Consider the following 13,486-nt stretch of genomic DNA (forward strand, 5'->3'; position numbering starts at 1 on the left):
CCCAGAAGACAGGCACAGCACAAGCAGCTTCTGCTGGCTCCAGGTGATGAATCCAAACTCCTTTTCTCCAACTCCCACCCCCTTACAGCAGGAATGAATTCTTGCCACTTAAAATGAGAGGCGGCAAGGAGGAACAGACTGTGAATTTTATTCAGGAGTCTTCAGACACAGCAGTGAAGCAAACACCCTGCTCCCCAAAACTGGGATCTGCTTGGTGCTGGCTGACACAACAAGAGGTACCAGCATGTTCATGGTACCCAGGCAGCACACCATTCTCCTTCTCACACTGCTGGCACAGAGCTGCTTTGGGGGACAGGGGGGGAGGCACCAAGGAACGTGATACCCAGCACAGGGACACCTCCGAGCCATACAGGTGGCACAGAAAAGGACGGTGGCTCTGCATTTGTCCCCAGGCCACAAGCCCACACTAGTTGCCTGCAACAGTGAAAGGGCAAGGGCTGGTCCTTAGACAGCTGCCACCACCTCGGTCCGCATTTGCATCCAGGGTGCTCAGGAAGGGACCCGCAGGCTGCAGTGGCTGATCGCTGATGTCCCCAGCAGGGGCCACTGTGACATTAAGGAAAGCCAGACTGCCAGGCATAGGAGGGGGCTGTGGGCTCCCGCTCCTACAGCAGCTCAGGGGCTCCATGCAGCATCTGCCCTCCTCCAGGGCTGGAAGCTCAGGCCTCCGAGGTGAGTTTGTAAAAAAAAAAAATGGCTGCATGTGAAGAGTGAAGGGGGCTGGGGGCGTCACTGTGGGAGAAAGGGCTGCCATACACTGCAGTACAAAAATAAAGATATAAACAAGAAATGAAAAGGCTGGAGTGGAGTGTTCAGATCACATCCTCAGATCTCTGGCTTGTAACAGCTAGAGAAGGAGAGAGAAAGAGAAACACAATCAATGGTAGGAAAAAAAGGCAACTGAGCATGGAGGGGAGAGTGAAACAGAAAAGGGGAAATGACAGAGGAAACACAAACAGAAGAAAAAGAAAATAAATGAGGGTAGGAAAATAGAATAGAAGGAAGAAAAAGTCCATGTGATTAACATACACTGAGTCTTAAGATAACACTCAGGTCCCACAGCCACAGAGGGAGGGAGAAATGTCAGCCAGCTAACAAGTGCCCTCCATCAGGACTGGTGGAGATTGAATCTGAGAATCTCCAGTTTAATAGGAGCCTCACAGTTCTGCAGTATGAAGAGGAATCCTCCTTCTAACACTCTCCATACCCAGCCCCACGCTTGTCAGCCAGCCAGCCTTCCTAAGCAGGAGGCAGAGCAGAGAGGCTCATTTTGCACACAGCTGTGAGAGCATCTGCAGTGGGGACCAGCTGCTTCTGCTCTGCCTTTGTCACCTTTCCCACTGCACTCTCACCCTGGCAGAGCCTGTGGGGGAAAAGCTCAGGGAAGGAAAAATAACAGGCTGCCTTCTGCAAACTGCCCGGGCTGGCAGGCAAAGGAGCTGCGGACGCAGTCTGGAGGAGCGATCTGGCATGCATGTCACGCAGACACGTGGCAAAATTCCACCCCTTCCTCGAACCACCCCGGCCTGCTTTGCATTCATTTCCACCCCTCTCCCAGCTGCACTCTCCTTTCTGCTGCCAGAGCCTCTGGTCCACAGCCATAGGATCTGCTTAGCAGGTAAAGGCACACACAGGATCAGAATATGTAAAGCCACCTTAGGGATGAGTCAACCTCACACCTCCCTCCTTCCCCTCCCCAAGCTCTACAAACCAGGGCCATACCCACAAGAGGGAAGTGAGTCACTCATGCAGAGCTCAGGCTGGCAGGAGCTGGGAGTGCAGACAGGTGACATACCTGCAGAGGAGGAAAAGTGAGGAGCAGAGAGAGACAGGGCCCTGGGCAGAGACCACTCTGAGCCCTGAGGGACAAGGAGAGCAGAGGGAAGGATGCTGGAGGCTGGCGAGTGGGGCAATGTGGGAGGTAGATGGCAGTGCTGGGATGGACACGGAAGGGAGCAGGAGGGAGGGTCCGCAGGAAGAGAGTTTAGCACAATCCCGAATAGATGGACGGTCTGCAAATAAAAATAAAACCGCAGATAAACGAAACAGTTTAAAATACAAAGCAGCAGCCATGGTAACAGCTCTCCCCTGACAGCTTTATCTCCAGAGAGACTCCAACTCCTGGAGAGGACAGCCCCCACACCCCACACCTGTTCTAGTCCTTCCCTGCTGCTAGCTGTGAGCTCTCACCAGAAAGGTGGACGAGTCTATGCCTGGGGGGTTATTTTTATCATTTTCCTCAGGGGTTTGCTGCACCTTTCTCCTCTGCTTCTGCTTCTGCCTCTGCCTCCTCCTCCACCTCCTGCTCTTCCTCCTCCAGGTCCTCCTCTGTGTTCTGTGGCCCAGCATGTGGGACAAAAGGAAGAAAGAGTGGAAATGCTTGCAAGATGAGCCATGGCAGTTCTTTCTGACACACAATGGAACAAAGCAATTGTCATAACACTGGAATAAAAAGGGACTTTTCCCCATGGCCAAGACAATTCTAGGTCAGGGAACAGAGAGGTTTGTTTTCCTCTGGAGTATCACATCTGGGTATCTAACCCACTTACAAGTGCTGTGACCCCACCGTCCAACAATTGCCATTAGTTGCTAGTGTTCCTTCCTGCATCCTGGGTGTCTACAGAATGTCATGCACTGCACATGTTTCTGTCCTTCCCTCAAAAGGGGAGCAGGAGATATCTGCCCCTCAGGCTGAGACTCAAAAAGGGAAGAGAATGCTGCAAAACCTTCAGGGAAATAATGCCCTATAGGCAGTGATACACACAGAATGGGCATGAGGAGGCATGAGGGGGATGTTAGAGTAGCATGAGAGGTGCCAGGGTGACTTGCTAAAGCCATTTGCCACACACAACCACACACCACCCCTCCAACACACATACTCCTCCTTTTGGGCAACGGGTGTAATGCCACAGTGCTGAACACCAGGGCAGGCCCCTGTATTTTACCACTGAGGTGCCCCACTGTTGCAAGGGAGAGAGAAAAGAGAGAAGGAGCAAAGAGCAAAGGATCTCATAGGCAATGGGAGCAGGGCCATAGCAAAGTTAATCTCACCTTGGCTTTGTGGCTGGGCTCAGAGCTCAGGCCATTGGGGGAGTTGTACAACTCCTTGGAGACCACGCACAGGAATTCTGTCTGATCCTCATTCCCATAATTATAGGATGAGCCAATGTTCACAAGCTAGAAAAGATGAGAGCAAAAATCACAAGCACATATTCCTGGAAACACCCACTCCACCTGGGGAGCAAGGCAGAAAGCCCATCATGCATCACTGAGTCCAATGCATAATCCTGTTGGAAAGGCCTCATAACTAAGCCGAGGAGACAACACAGAGAAGCAGGAGAGAAGTCAGCCAGGATGCAAAACAGGCTGGCCTCACACAGTATCCTCTAAACCTCTAGAAAGGGGCAAGAAAGAGTCATTGATTGAGCATGATGAGTCAATCAATGACTTACCCAGTATTCTCAGAGAGGGAAGGAGCCTTGCCTGGCAACTGTATGGTATCCATGATCTTTTCCCCAGAAGACAACTCCTTCTCCCCCTGCTCTGCCTTACCCATACCTGCTCAAAGCGCCATCCATCTGACATAGTGGAAACCATCTGAGTGAGCTCCTCTTCCTGGCACTGCAGCACACGGTAGACATGCTTAGGAGGCACCTGAGAGCAAAATTGCAGAGCACACTGACAACTGTCACATGCTAAAAGCTGTTTCCCTCCTGTAGAATGAAGTGGTAATACCCCTCCTTGACAGACCTGTCCCCTTCCCCATGTCCCAGGTGAAAGGGGAGTGGAAACCACAATCCAGCTTTCTCCTGTGTTGTCACTGGAGGCAAGAACAGTATCTCTTCTGAAGAGTAGGGACTGAGCTGAGTGCTCCCTGCATTGTCCCCAGAAGATATTGCCCTCTTTTGATGGGGAGTATGCACTTGTAAGTACAAAATAATTTTTGCAAATGCAACAAATGCTGAGGGGGCTTGGCAGCACAAAGTGGCTGTGCTGCTGGAGGCTTACAATCTGAGGAAGACAAGATGAAAAGTGAGATAGCAGACAATCCTCCCTCTAAGAAAGATTTTCAAAGGTTGCTGGCCAAGACAGGGTGTGATTGTGCCACAGGATTGATTCTTTGTCTGCATTTAACTCTTTCACAGCCATCTCTTCATCTATTTCCTCCAGTTTCTCTGGTATTTCCATGCTCTTTATTGTGATTACACTCCCAGGACTTCCCACACCAGTCCTCCTCCCCATGACACCTTTGCTCTCCTCACAAACATTCCTCTATATCACACAGCAACCAGCTGCCTTCTTCCAAAAGCTAGAGGAGCTCACTTAGTTTCAGGGGCTACATCCAGCATTACTTCTGGGATGCAAAGCAAGACTGCAACTTGTTTATTGTAACTAAATTGGTGGTAGCTTGTCCCCTGCAAGATTTTGCTGCATTGGGATTAGCACATAATCTCTAATTAGTTGTTTCCTTCCATTCCTTGCTGCTTCTCTCAAGTCTTCTCTCTCTCTGGACTCATCTCTCTCCTTTTCTACACCCCCTGCTTCCCCCACCCCACTCCATCTTTCCATACCTGTGTTACAGTGTAGTCCTTCTCCTCCATTCGATCCTTGATTATTCGGATCAAAGGACCAATGTTATAGAACTCAGCTTCTTCAAGGATCCCTGAGAAAGACAGACAGAAGGACCAAAAAGACAGGAAGTTAGCAGCCCATCTTTATTTTTTGACTTGCAAAAGATCAATTCTGAGCCTCACAAGGTCCATAGGGAGAAATTATATTACTGATTTTCTTTTTAACAGACTTGAAACCCTTACTGCAGAGAATTGAAACTTGGCTCTCTGCATCTTGTTTCACCCCAACTTCCTTATGCTGCCCACTACTACAGAAGCAGGCACTGCCAGTGAAGGCTTGTGCTGAGGACTGCCAATACCTGCCAATACCTGTCCCAGATACCTGGCCAAGGAGAACAACTGTAGGCTCCAGTCTCTCTCAATGACCATTTGTCTGACCTTGCTCAGACTTTCTCAATAAAGCAGAAAACAAAAACTTGCAGTTCTGACAAGTTACCAAAAGACCCTAGAAAAGCCTAGCTTACCTCCCAGGCCACTTGGAGTTGCAGCCCCATATGACTTTATATGATCTTTGGCTTTATCCCTGTGCTTCAACTTAAAAGAGGTAAACAGAAATGGTTTTGTTTTTTTCTCTAAGGTGTCTGCATCCATCACCTCTCCTGAGACTCACCTGTTTGCTAACAGGCCTTCAGGAAAAGGGAGGTGGTTCCCAGAGAGTCAGTGAGGGAAAGGTGGCTGGAAGCCAACACTCACATGTTCCCAAGGCAGTACAAAGAAAATATAGATGGGGAGGTCTCTCGCTATCTGACACACTCAGACCTCTTCTGTGTCTCTCATTCAGCAGTGTATTGTCAACTGGGTTAGTCTTATGCCAGCCTGAATGTTTGCAGCAGGATAAAAAAAGGCAATGCAAATGAACTGGGCTCGTGTTTATGTTTCAGATTTGATATTAAAACATGCAGATGAACTCTCTCTGACCCAAGGATTACAAGAAAGTAGGAAACACCTCAAAATTGTGCATATTACAATCCTGTACCATTAGTTGGGTATATTTTTGGAATTATAACTGGTAAGGCTACTCTGAAGAAAAGTTTCCTTGCTTTAGGTAAAAATGTCTAAGAAAGGCAAGAAGACAAATGACCATGCAGAAACCATGCCTGGCAAGGGCTGGACAGCACAACCTGTATTTGGAATTGGCTCCTTATTACACCCTCGCATCCAAAAAATTACAAGGCACTGTGGACTGCTGACTGGTAACACTGTGATGTCACTAAGTCATCCTATTAGACCCACTGTAAACCTTAGATGAAGGATTAGTTTGTCTGACTTGTTCCACTGGAATTTCTGCAGTCCACGACCATGAGAGCACAAGCAGCATAACAGGGCATATCACTGATTAATGATGGTCTTTATTGCAGTCAGTAGAAGAGATGAACTTGGTTTTGTTTGGTCTATTGGGCTTTCATTCCTAATTAGAAACAGACATTAATAGAAAACTCAGTCATAGAGCCTGGTTAAAAGTAGATCAGGAACCAGTAAAAAATGGCTTATTGAGGCTCTGAGATGCTGCCTACTTTTGTCTTGGTGACATCTCTGCTGGACAGTTGTGATGTCACAACACCTGTAAGGATGCCTTCCTCACCCACTGCAAACCCCTTTAGTAAAGGAGACATCGTCATACTTTGCAGGGATAGCTCTCTGAAATCACCCCACATCAACATCCAAAACAAGAACAAGAGACAACAAGGTTGATCACAAGTCCTATTTTTCCTGAATATGGGAAGTGGGATTTTTCTGAGCTCCACAACTCACCCTCTTCAGCCATGTCTTTATCCAGGACCAGCTTCCCATGGCGGAGGAAATTCAGAATCGGTCCAAAATAAGTGGGGTCCCGATCTATTAGGTATGCACCAGTTTCATCCTAGCAACAGATATAGATCACAAGGAGAAAAAACCCAAGGAAAACTGTAACCAACTGTAAAATACCCTAGAATACAAGAAAATACAAACCTAAGCAAAAATGTCCACTATTTCTAAGATTCTTTGGAAACCATGGGTCCCTGAGATTCCCTAGCCAAGTCAGTCCAGCTTGGATTATAACTCCTGTATTGATCTGCTCAGCATGCCCACCTCAGCATGAATCAATCCAGCTGAAAAAGCCCAAAAAATAGGCCTCAGCCTCTTTGTGTAACTGTGAATCCCGGCCTGGTGCAAGAGAGCAGAGACCGCCTTACAGGAACAAGGCTGAGTCAGGCAGACACAGCTGGGAAGTAAACCCAGGATGTGCGGTGACAAAGAGGAAGGAGAGCAGGAGCAGAGGGGGGATGGCCTCTCTTTTCCCCAGCTCAGGAAGGCAAGTGCCAGGCTACAACAAGGTGGAATCTGGCTGGCATGGGGAAATCCTTCCCGGGAGAGGGGGGGCAAAGAGCAGGCATTTCTCACTCAGCAGCTCCTGCAGCTGCCGGGGTCTGGCTCCATCCCTGCATCCCTCCAGCCCTCCCCGTGCTCGGTGGGGCACGGTGCGGGAGGCAACCCAGCTGCCTTACCCGGTCCGACTGCAGCTCCTCGCCCTGGCACAAGCGACACAGGAAAGATTTCTGCTCCCGACACAGGGTCTGCCTGGTGGTGAGGAACACGGTGCCCCCCACATTGAGCCTCACCCACTTGGCCTGGGTGCCAGCGGGTGGCGGAATGTCCCAGGTGCAGCGTAGCCCCACGGCGCCCTGCATCTCCTCCCTGCCCTCCATCCTCATCCTCACCCCCACCTCCCCCACGGCGTGCAGGGACTGCCGCAGGTGCTGCCTGTCGGAGAATGCCGGGATCTGTAGTTTATCTGCCTCTCCCTCCGCAGCAGCCGTGTTTCCCGGGGACCAGGATCTTCCCTGTGACTACCAAGGGAGTCCTGAGAGGAGGAAGGTTGCTCGACGCTGGAGAATATCGCTGCGGCTATTGGGGTGGGCAAAGCCACAGCTCCACAGCTCTGACACTCCCTTGGCTTCTCCCCTGTTCCCGTTTTCACAGACCATGGGCCGGTCAGCACTCCGGAGGTTCAGGGTGTTATGCAAAAATCGTCGGCATTTATTTCCACAGACATCCTCTCTGGCTCATTAAAAGGTTCTGGGAACTGTAGTTTCGCCGGGACATGCACAAAAGGGTGATGGGAACTGTAGTTTTCCCAGCTCGCAGTTCCTGCAATGAGGGTGCTGTAACGAAGGGCACTGCACACATGGCGCCAGCCCTGCGGACGGTACTCTGCCTGCTTCCAGTCCTGGGTCTTGCCTGCAAGCTTCCTCGGAGACAGCAAGCACAAGCCGCTTCCTGGCAGTCGGCAAATTAAGCCCCTCAGGGCCGTACTTCACAGCATTCCCTTCAGGACATCCATTATCCCAGGCTCAGCGCTCAGTGCCACATCAGTTACCATACTTTCTTGCCGCAAAATATGCAGACAGTTGCCTTCTTGCTAACATACATAGGGACAGTTCTGGGAACTGTATTTTGGATCTGTATGAAGTGCTGGCAGGGGGCAGGAATCATTTTTCTTCCAGCTCAGAGGAGTTGCTGACTCAGCAAACTCCCCCCCTGTGCTGCTCTACCAGAGCAAACCCCCCACGTCCCCCCCCCCCCGGGCTCCTGCCATCCCTGTCTGTGTCTGGGCAAGAGAGCTCAGACTGTAAGTCGGCTCTTGTGGAGCTTTACCTCTGCCCCAGGCATGTATCACCCGCCGAGGCTGATGTGCCAATCCTGTGTTATGGAATCTAGCCCTGCCTCCGCCATTCGCCATTCGCTCCTGCCAGGCCGAGCCTGGTGCTCAGCAGCTCATGCCCCAGGGGACTCTGTTCAAACACACTCCTTGGCACAGAAACAATCTGAACAAGCTCTCTCCAACAGCTCTGCCTTTCCCACTCTCACCTAAGCACAGCTGTGCTTGCCAGCAGCTCGAGCACATTAAGAATGGAAAGGAAAGGCTGGTGTTTCACCCCATTGTGGCTCAAAACCTTCCTCCACCTAAGCAACTTCCTGGCTCTTCCTTGACAGGGCAACGCAGCACTGCAGAGACACACAACACTCTTTTTCTTGCATTTAGATCTTAGTGCCTTTGGACATGGGAGGTTATTGAGTGAAGAGGCCGGGGAAAGAGAAGCATTATGTTTTACTCTTACATTCCTTTTCTTCTTGTCCTTCCTTCTTTTACTTGCAAATCACTCCCTTTTATCACTACAGAAGAAGGCAGCATTGCCCTTCCCCCAATCACCCAGGATTTCCTTCACAAAGATGGCATGTGTACTTTGTTCCTTCTGTGGAGGAGTGCCAAAGGAGGAGAGGAAGAGAGGGTAACACGGAAGAGGTTTCAAGACTGCTGACCTTCAGTTAATTTAAGTAAAGGAATAATTCAGCTGCTCCAGGGTGTAAATTCAAATAATTTTGAACCAGCACTAGAGTGACCATTAACAGAGCATGAAAAAATATTTTTGTCTACCTATATGGAGCAAGCTCTGGCCAAAATTACTGCCCAGCCCTGGGACCAGTCTCCACTGAGCAGTAACATGTATCAAAGATGCTCAGACTATCACTGACCCGGGCTGAAGCATCACAGTGCAACACAGCTCTGGGCTGTCAGACTGCTGTCCTCCTGATTCTGCCTCTGAGTCAAACCACAGCAAATTGGAGACCTCTGCCCTGCCCTCTGGTGTGTGAGGACTACAGGACCCTGTCTGTGCTGGCTGCAGCTCCAGCACAGAATAGGGTGAGGATTGCGGCTCTGATATGAATGCAGTAGCTGGGTGGCAGACTATAGCCCCTTATCTCCCCCTCCAAGAAATCTGCCCTGCCTTCAATTTTTTTCCCTCTTTCACCAAGGGTTCACCCTCTCCTTTTTCTCCTCTCACATCCCCTCAGCCTCTTCTTTTTAAAGTCCATCTCTTGTTCTGAACATCTTCTTTTCCAACCTCTCCCATGACAATACTGCTCACTAGTCCAGGACAGTCTATATTCGAGGCATACTTTCCATCAATACCAGTCTCCACTTGTGGCTGGAACCTCAAGTCTTGCTCACCCCAGGGCCATGGGGTGAAAAGTTAATTGCTAAATCTAAAGAGGTATATTGTGAGTAAGGAAAGATGCCAAGGAACACCACTTGTAACATCAGAGCCTTTTTTTCTGCAATATACAGCAAAAAATCATTGAAAATGAACCAAGCCAGGGATTTCCCCACAGTATGTGAAAATACTCTTCAGTAAGAAGCCAATGTGGGGCGAGTTACCAACTGAAATGTTCTGATGAGTTGGTGGCATAGGCTAAATACAGACTTGATTGCACACTATCACCAGATGTAGTTCTGAGATGCAATTAAGGCACCCTTGTTAAGGTTCCCTAAAATCAAGAAATAGGACACAGGAGAGGTAAGTTTAAACAATCAGTGGTGTTTGGTCAAAGGTTGGACTTAATGATATCAGTTCTTTCCCAATTTTATGGTTTTATGAGTCTATGACTTGTTCCTGCTGCTTTTATGACAACTGTATATAAAACTTATGCACAGAGGGAGAGCAAGCAAGAGCTTACACAGCACTGTGTGATGCTGTAAGACCCTATAACCTTGCAGAGTCCCCAGAGAAATCATGGGGACCATTGCTCAGACAGACTGGGAGCAGGAAAAACTTGACAGCCACTGGATACTGAACAAGAGCTGAGAAGAAGAGAGCAGGACATAAACTGGGAGTGTCTTGGTTCAGCAGTCAGGCCTGCAATGCAATCCTGCAGAAAGCTACATACACTGCAGTGGTCTGCAGCTTGGTACATGGCATTTGATGCATCACTGGCATTGCAGAGCTGCTCTTCTGGAACTGTTGTGTTGTGGAACAACAGTGGGAGCAGTGATCACCACGTGCTGGCACAGAGTGTCACCACTCTGATAGCCTGGGAACACATACTGGGGATTACATGGCAGGAGGCACTGGAGAAGAAACCAGGAAAAACTAGTTGGCATGTCCATGTAGGATCAGTGCCACTCTCTTTTCTGCAGGAAGTGGAGAGGGGAAGACAAGTGATGCTCTGACATTTTGCCAGTAAGCAAACAGGGAATTGGGCAAATAAAATTCCCTACACTGGACTTGGGGGTGGACACTGTTGAATAATAGAGTGCAGCTTGACTGCCAGCTGAGCCAGGCACATTGAAGCATGAAGAGAAAGGCTCCATGGCATACAGGCAAGCTACTCTTCCTCCAGCTCCTTGTGCTGCATGAGGTCTGTAAGCAATGTACCTGCATTCAAAGCAGTGTGCAAAGCCTGTGTGTGGATGTGCATCACACAGCACCTTTGCTGAAGACTGCTGGGAGGAGGAGTCAGAATGGTTGTGGAACACCTGGCTGTAAGCTGGGACCAAGAGAGAAGGGAGGAATATGAAAAGTCCCTGCAGGCAACACCAATTACCACGGCTCACGCAGTGCTCACCGGGCCAGTGGTGCTGGTAGAGGGGCTGCTTTAGAATTTGGAAAAATTTGCAGAGAAACAAAGTTTGCTGGGAAATGAAGCATGAAATAGTGCAGCCTGACTGCTAGGGAGCAGGATGGAAGGAAGAGGAAGAGAGGTGACAAAGAAGACAAGTGAAGAACAGGGGACCATGGGATTACTTTTGACTAGACCAGACTGCACAGAATCCAAACTTCCTTCAGGACAAAAGTATTGCAGATAGTAAAACATACCAATAAACAGTTTACATGCTGGCCTGGGATTCTCAAATTTATATAGAGAGCTCTAAAAACTCTAGTCCCAAGGTAGCCACAGGTCAGTGTGACCTTCCTCCTACATCAGGGCTGTTGTTTAGGCTACCTTTTTGGCTACCATGAGCCCTACCAAAGATATGCTATTACCAATCCCCTGTGGCAAATTTTCCACAGGAAAATCATGAACATTAGTGATCTGCATTATATCCACTTCTTTTCAGCTTTTGGTTCCTATAGGAAACCCACCCACTGAGTCAGGGACATAAAGATCTGCAGAACATTTATAGTCCTGGTGTAAGTCCCCTCAGCTGTTCCATATGTCCAGTAGCATCTGTTATAGCTCAAAATAGGTTTTTCAAGTCTCCAGGATTTGAAAACATTGCCTCGGTCTTCACAACCTTCTCAGTGCTTTGCCTGCATCACCAGAAGGGATCTCAACGAAAAAGAGGGGGAACATCAGAAGACACTCTTGGATAGATTTTTGATACATGATATAAGAGGGAATACATCTAAAAAACAAAGTATCTTGCTGTGGGAAAGAAGATCTCAGTTTCTCCTCTGTGGAGAAATGAAGGCAAAGTTAAGCATCTGGGAAAAGATTTGCCAAAAGCTGGGAAGAATCACTGAGATTTTGTAGCAGAAAATTCAGCCAGAGAAGGGCAGTTGAGTACTGCCAAGCTTGGCTAAATACCAGAGAGGGGGAAGGGCCCTGCTAGATGTCATCAAGCCACAGGGGTGAAAAGTAGAGCAAGGGCAGAGGGAAGTTTTCAGTGTAATCTGCGATCTCCAGGTGGATGGCTGGGCTGTGTCACACATCTGCCTGCAACACACAGGACAGAGAAAAGTATCCCAGTCTCAAGAGGAAGCAGACAGATTCCCCACTGACCCCAGGACTGATGGGTCAGTGGCAAAAAAGGAACAGAGTGCTTAAGATGCATCAAAAAATATACTGGAAGGACACACAAGAGCCAGCTCCCTGCATCTATTGCAAATAAGTCTGAAACAATATGTCAATTTTCCTAATAACTAAACTTTCCTGGAGAAACAGAGCAGGCACTCATCTGGCTAGATAATAAAAAAATCAACCTCTCTGTGTTGTTGTTGTGACAAGGGTCACTCGTTTCAGACCCCTGTGCACCCAGTATGCTCAGCACTTGCTGCAATGCCAGCCCCAAGGCCTCCAAGAGCTGGGTTGTCAGTCTGGACGCAAGCAGGGAAATTGCAGGCTGTCAGTCACTGGGTGCTCAGACCCTGTGTGTGAGTGGGGAGGACAGAGGAAGAAATAAACTGGACAGTGAAATTCCAGCTGCCCAGGAGGTGAGCAGAAACAGAACTTCCATGCATGCAAGCCAAGGCCAAGAAGAAGCAGCCAAAAGAGGTAAGAGGAAATGCAAAGAATAAACACCCAGCAATAGGGAAGAATCCAGTCCTTACAGTGAAAACTGTGACAATAAGTATCCACTGCATTCCCTAGAAAGTCCAACCCCACTATCGACAGATGTTTACAGGTACCTGTTGCTGCAAGCCCAAGAGAAGAAACTGTCACATTAAGTTAGCAGTAGGCCAAAAGAGATGCAGGCTTTTTTTTTTTTTTTTTTTTTTTTTTTTTTTTTTTTTTTTTTTTTGTGGGAGGTTTCTGTGGGGTTTTTTTTGTTTAGTTTTGGGCATTTTCTCCTCACATGAGGAGAATATCTCAGAGAGAACAAAATCTTGAACATTATCAGGGATACCTGGTGTACTTTCAACTTTTAGACATAAAAGAAAAAGGTCTTGGGGAAAAATAGGTTTCAGTGTGGGCTATTCCTCTGAAGGTCTCAGTTCTGCTAAGTTTGCAGGGAAAGGTTACATGGCAAGAATTAAAATACCCATGCAGTCCATTTTCCACTATGTAAGCTGACATCCAGTGTTTCAAGAACAGAGCTGTAACCTACAACTGTGGACTTTAAGGCAAAAAAAGCAAATGGACTTAGGACTGAAAGCAGGAAGATGGTGCAGAGACCCAAGAGAGAGGCATGTCATTGTCCTTCCTGGGTCAAACCTTGTTGAGGTTAGCAGGTGTGGCTCTACTTTCAGAGAGAAGGAAATATCTCATTTGAATCTCACTGTGGACAACATGATTCCATAAGACAGAACTCCTGAAAAGTATTCACCTAAGCAACACTCAGGTAAATTCCA

General features: G+C 48.4%; 1 protein-coding gene across 7 annotated transcripts; it reads right to left on the minus strand.

The window, feature by feature from the left end:
• Positions 1–137: 137 nt before the first annotated feature.
• On the minus strand, positions 138–7,356 carry KCTD17 (potassium channel tetramerization domain containing 17). 7 transcript variants are annotated; one of them, XR_009418483.1, is made up of 8 exons: positions 7,139–7,356; positions 6,405–6,513; positions 4,593–4,684; positions 3,580–3,675; positions 3,073–3,198; positions 2,212–2,356; positions 1,744–1,816; positions 138–868 (listed from the first exon to the last, which is right to left on the minus strand). XR_009418483.1 is itself a non-coding variant. In XM_059472147.1 (7 exons), the coding sequence occupies exons 1-6, from the start codon at positions 7,343–7,345 to the stop codon at positions 1,766–1,768; spliced, it is 681 nt and encodes a 226-aa protein (XP_059328130.1). In that variant the 5' UTR covers positions 7,346–7,356; the 3' UTR covers positions 138–868; positions 1,744–1,765. The 7 variants fall into 7 exon arrangements, 4 of the variants coding, with proteins under 4 accessions (XP_059328130.1, XP_059328128.1, XP_059328131.1 ...); XR_009418482.1 differs by lacking the exon at positions 1,744–1,816 and adding an exon at positions 1,817–2,033; XR_009418481.1 differs by having other exon boundaries at positions 1,744–2,033.
• Between the last annotated feature and the right edge of the window lie 6,130 nt (positions 7,357–13,486).

Source organism: Ammospiza nelsoni, chromosome 5, assembly GCF_027579445.1.
Source record: "Ammospiza nelsoni isolate bAmmNel1 chromosome 5, bAmmNel1.pri, whole genome shotgun sequence".
Lineage (NCBI taxonomy): Eukaryota > Metazoa > Chordata > Aves > Passeriformes > Passerellidae > Ammospiza > Ammospiza nelsoni.